This window comes from Octopus bimaculoides, chromosome 3 (assembly GCF_001194135.2).
Source record: "Octopus bimaculoides isolate UCB-OBI-ISO-001 chromosome 3, ASM119413v2, whole genome shotgun sequence".
In the NCBI taxonomy this organism is placed as follows: domain Eukaryota; kingdom Metazoa; phylum Mollusca; class Cephalopoda; order Octopoda; family Octopodidae; genus Octopus; species Octopus bimaculoides.
Genome location: NC_068983.1, coordinates 147233222 through 147237666, shown reverse-complemented (window position 1 = coordinate 147237666; position 4445 = coordinate 147233222). Strand labels below are relative to the sequence as shown.

Sequence of the window (4445 nt, the reverse complement as noted above, 5' to 3'; positions counted from 1 at the left end):
GATATATCGAATTTGAAGTCTCTGTCTCTTTTGAATATGAAAATTTAAAAGTTTAAAAACCTTATGATATATATATATATATATATATATATATATATATATATATACACACACACACGACGGAATTCTTTCAGTTTCTGTCAACCAAATTCACTCATAGCGCTTTGGTTGGCCCAAGGCTATAGTAGAAGATGCTTACCTAAGGTACCATGTAGTGTGACTGAACCTAGGACCGTGTAGTTGGAAAGCAAGCTTCTTAACTCACAGTCACAAAATTTTTCCGAATTCTCAAAATGCAACCGATTAAGAAGGTGCTTCGCACTGGACAAAATATATTACGGTTTTAAATCTATATGCATAGTTTTGTATATACGCATGCATATCTTATATAGCAGACGGAGGAAAGCTGTAATATCATCTATGTGAATAGAACCTTGTGTTTGCTGTAAACTGCAAAGCATTGTTGACCACTACACGAAGGTGACATCACAGGTTTGAAATAGTAAGTCTTAATACAATTTCCTAGAAACCCTCACAACCATACTGTCTTCTAACAAAATGACGTATTACACAACGCAACACTAACTACAATATTTGTGAATATATTAAAATCTTACCTGCTCCAGGATGGGTGTACAGCAAAATATCATCAGGTCTAATTTTCACTGTATGTAGTTTGGACAAAGCTGATGATGCCATTTCTATACGAAGAAAATTGTGCCCTTTATATTGATAAATTAGCATAGGTTCTCCGTCGTTGCCGATGAATTGTACAGCATTACTTTCTATTTCTTTTTTTATTTCTTCACAATCTCTCATCTTTACTTCACTAACAGTTGATGTTGACGACATCTTAGTTGAAATTGCACTGCTTTAAAATCTAACAACAGCTAAATGCTAAGGAAAGAGTAAATTTGCTATACCTCCTCGCTGTATCTAACAAAATGCAGCAGTGAAGATAATTTTACGATGTATATATATATATATATATATATATATATATATATATATATATGTGTGTGTGTGGACAGCAACCTAGCAGGTTTGCATTGCCCCAGTTAGTATGATAGTGTAATATTTAGGTTAAAATTTGAACATTTATTCATTTCATCAGTGTATATTTGTTTTAGCAACAGTTAAATCAATATTCCAAAGGTCACATAGAATTATATATTGCATATGTTAACATAATGTGAAGAGTGTGATGTTTTAAATGAAAATTCAATACAGGCTGTGTACGTATGGGTGTGAGATAAACGACATTGAACATTGCCCAATGAAACCAAGGGCAACTCACCACAATAAATACTTTTTTAATGCATTCAAGTATTAGAGTCTATTTAAGTCAAATTTGGAAATAGGTAAAATGGGTTAAGATATAAAATTTAACAAGATTAGTAGCTTTCCAGCAAATTTTTACCCTTACTATCTCCTCGGGAAAGCATATATATTTGTTTGTTAGGTCTATATAAAGACATATTACTACATATAGATAAAAACATACTACTTCATATAGATAAAGCCATACTACTTCATATAGATAAAGACATACTACTACATATACTAGTGTAACAAAATAACATTAACTCTGGCAGTAATATGCCAGTGACATCACTGTCCTAGAAATATAAATAAGAGAGTATCTTACAAGCATCATGTTGCGAGCACAATAGTTTTTATTATTCAAGAATATACATGCATCAGTGCAGACCATATCTGGTACTTCATAGATACCGTATTTATGGTAGATGGTAGGCATCACATAATAATATGAATGGCAGTTACTTCAGCTGAGATATTATCTAAATATTAATCAGTGTAGGTACGTCGTGGTTTGAAAAATAAGTAGCGTGATAGAAGAAAAAACATTGTTTCTGTACAATTTTGCTCATGCATCGTTTTCTCTGTATTTTGGTATTTCACTCACCCACCTTTTCCAAGATATACTGTCTACTTATAGCAAATCCATTTAATAAACACAAAAAAATTATACAGAAATAGATATAGTTTCCACTGACGACAGCTGTGTGAAAAAGTGTCACACCCTAGCACTAGAGGCAACCTGTGGAAGAGGTAGACCCAGGAAGAGCTGGGATGAGGTGGTGAAGCATGAACTTCGAACGCTGGGCTTCACCGAGGCAATGACAAGTGACCGAGATCTTTGGAGATATGTTGTGCTTAAGAAGACTCGGCAAGTCAAGTGAGACCATAACCATGGCCTATGCCAGTGCAGCATAACCAGCCCATTTCAGATTACTTTTCAATCATTGGGCAATAAACTGTGCTTGCGAAGACCTGTTGAAGTAAGTGAAATCGTTGCCATGGCCGATGACAGTACTGCCTGAGTGGCACCCGTGCCGGTGGCACGTAAAAAGTATCATTCGAGACATTTCGATTACATAGACAAAATTTTACGTAGGATATGGGCGGTTCCCTTGAGCACTATCTTTTGAATTACTGCCATATTGAGGTTTCCTGGTATCTGAGCTAGGAAGCAATCAACCCCTTTTGCTATCATCCCTATGGCAACAGTATTACTATTATTATTATTATTATCATCATCATCATCATCATCATCATCATCATCATCATCATCATCATCATCATCATCATCGTCATCATTATATCTTGTCATATTCATGTTATATACTAAGGTTATTCACAATGTCTCCACCCAGAAGAGTTAATACATATATTTGTTCACATTGCCCATTTAAATAAAATAACAATACAATTGAGAAAATCGAACAGGAAGTTAATCTTAAAGATATTGTGAAAACATGATCTACAAAATTTTGTTCGTTTATAATTTGTAAATGTTATTTTCCAGAGTGAAACTCGTGTGGTGAGACTTGTCATATAAGTATTGTAACTAATATATTGGGTTGGCAACTAAGTTCCCGCGGGTTTTTTTAAATTTTAATTTTTTAAAAGGTTTAATAAAAAAATGACTAATTACTCAATAATGTATTCACCCTTATTGTTTTCAACTTCTTCCCAACGTTCAACAAGATTTTCAATACCTCGTTGGTAGAAATCACCCGATTTCGATTCGAAAAATTGATCCAACCAAGCTCTCAATTCTGTATCAGTATTGAACGAAACTCCACGCATAGCATTTGAAAGAGATCGAAAGAGGGTGAAATCCGCTGGTGCCAAATCAGGAGAGTACGGTGGGTGTGGCAGCACATCCCAGCCATGCGTTTGAATGGCTTCCTTGGTCATATTGGCGATATGAGGGCGGGCGTTGTCGTGCAGCAGAAGAACTCCATGCTGTCGATTAGGTCTTTTCTCTTGAATAGCCGTGTTGAGTCGTTCCATCTGTTGAACATAGATTTCCGCGTTGACCTTTTGGTTCCTTTCAAGCAATTCGTAATGGGTAATCCCTTCCCAGTCCCATCATACGCACAACATTATTTTACGCGGATGAAGATCTTGTTTCACGCGCGGTGTCGCTTGTTTACCGGGGCTAAGCCATCCCTTACGCTGCTTCATATTGATATACAGGCACCATTTTTCGTCGCCAGAAACGATTCGGTAAAGAAATCGTTGCTTGTGTCCATAAGCTGAACGGTGACGAGCAAGCAAACCAGCGGAGATTGTGGCTCGTTGATTTTTTGTTGTTGTTGTCACTTAAAGCATGCGGAACCCATGCTCCATACTTCTGTACCTTTTCCATCGAGTGAAGATGCTTCTCTATAGCAGTGTGGGAGCATTCCATTTTCTCTGCCAGTTCCCTTGTTGTTTGAGGAGAATTTTTGTGTAAATGTTGATTTAATTGCACTTCATCGAACTCAACTGGACGGCCAGAACGAGGTGCGTCTTTGAGGTCAAAATTTCTATTTTTGAACTTTTTGAACTCTCCATACACAACACAGATGTCGCAAGCAGCTTTTGCGGCCTTAGAACCTTGACTAAAAGCAAAAAGAAGGAGGTGTCGAAAGTTGATTATTATTCAATTCAACTGCTTTGTGCAGTAAAAGTTGATTATCATTTTGAACAATAATAAGAGATTAGATTTTAGACTTAAGCAGCAAAAGTCCAGATAAATTAAATACTAACATGTTTATTCAAAATTATTCACTCATTATTGCAAGACAATTATTTTTTGAGCCATTGATTCGTATGAACTGACAATGTTCTTTTCCTATGTATGTTACTAGATGACAAAATTTTATATTAAATTTTAAAACTAAGCTCCAGAGTTGCAAATTTTTAACATAAATGGAATAATTCAGAAATTAAATTTGATTCTTCTTTCTGTAAGTTCTGATTGGAGCCTTGCATCCATTCGTTCACTTTGCTCTACGGTCAACCATTTTTTCCATGTATCCACTTTACCTGCAAAGATTTTTAATGGGTAGACAGATAGATATACATACCCGTGAATGTATATATATATATATATATATATATATATATATATATATATATATATATATATA

At 35.2% G+C, this 4445-nt stretch overlaps 3 protein-coding genes across 3 annotated transcripts in view; 1 reads left to right on the top strand and 2 right to left on the bottom strand.

Moving 5' to 3' along the window:
- LOC106884081 (sulfotransferase 1C4) overlaps positions 1-975 on the bottom strand; it is a 7282-nt gene extending 6307 nt beyond the window's left edge. The window contains exon 1 of the mRNA XM_014935300.2: positions 618-975. Coding sequence (XP_014790786.1) covers positions 618-852 — 235 coding nt within the window. The 5' untranslated portion in view covers positions 853-975. The remainder of the gene's footprint in view (positions 1-617) is intronic.
- LOC106875508 (serine protease 48) overlaps positions 1-4445 on the top strand; it is a 466125-nt gene that overhangs the window by 148055 nt on the left and 313625 nt on the right. The window lies entirely within an intron of this gene.
- Positions 4090-4445, bottom strand: part of LOC106884088 (sulfotransferase 1C4) — an 8539-nt gene continuing 8183 nt past the window's right edge. The window contains exon 5 of the mRNA XM_014935308.2: positions 4090-4341. Coding sequence (XP_014790794.2) covers positions 4235-4341 — 107 coding nt within the window. The 3' untranslated portion in view covers positions 4090-4234. The remainder of the gene's footprint in view (positions 4342-4445) is intronic.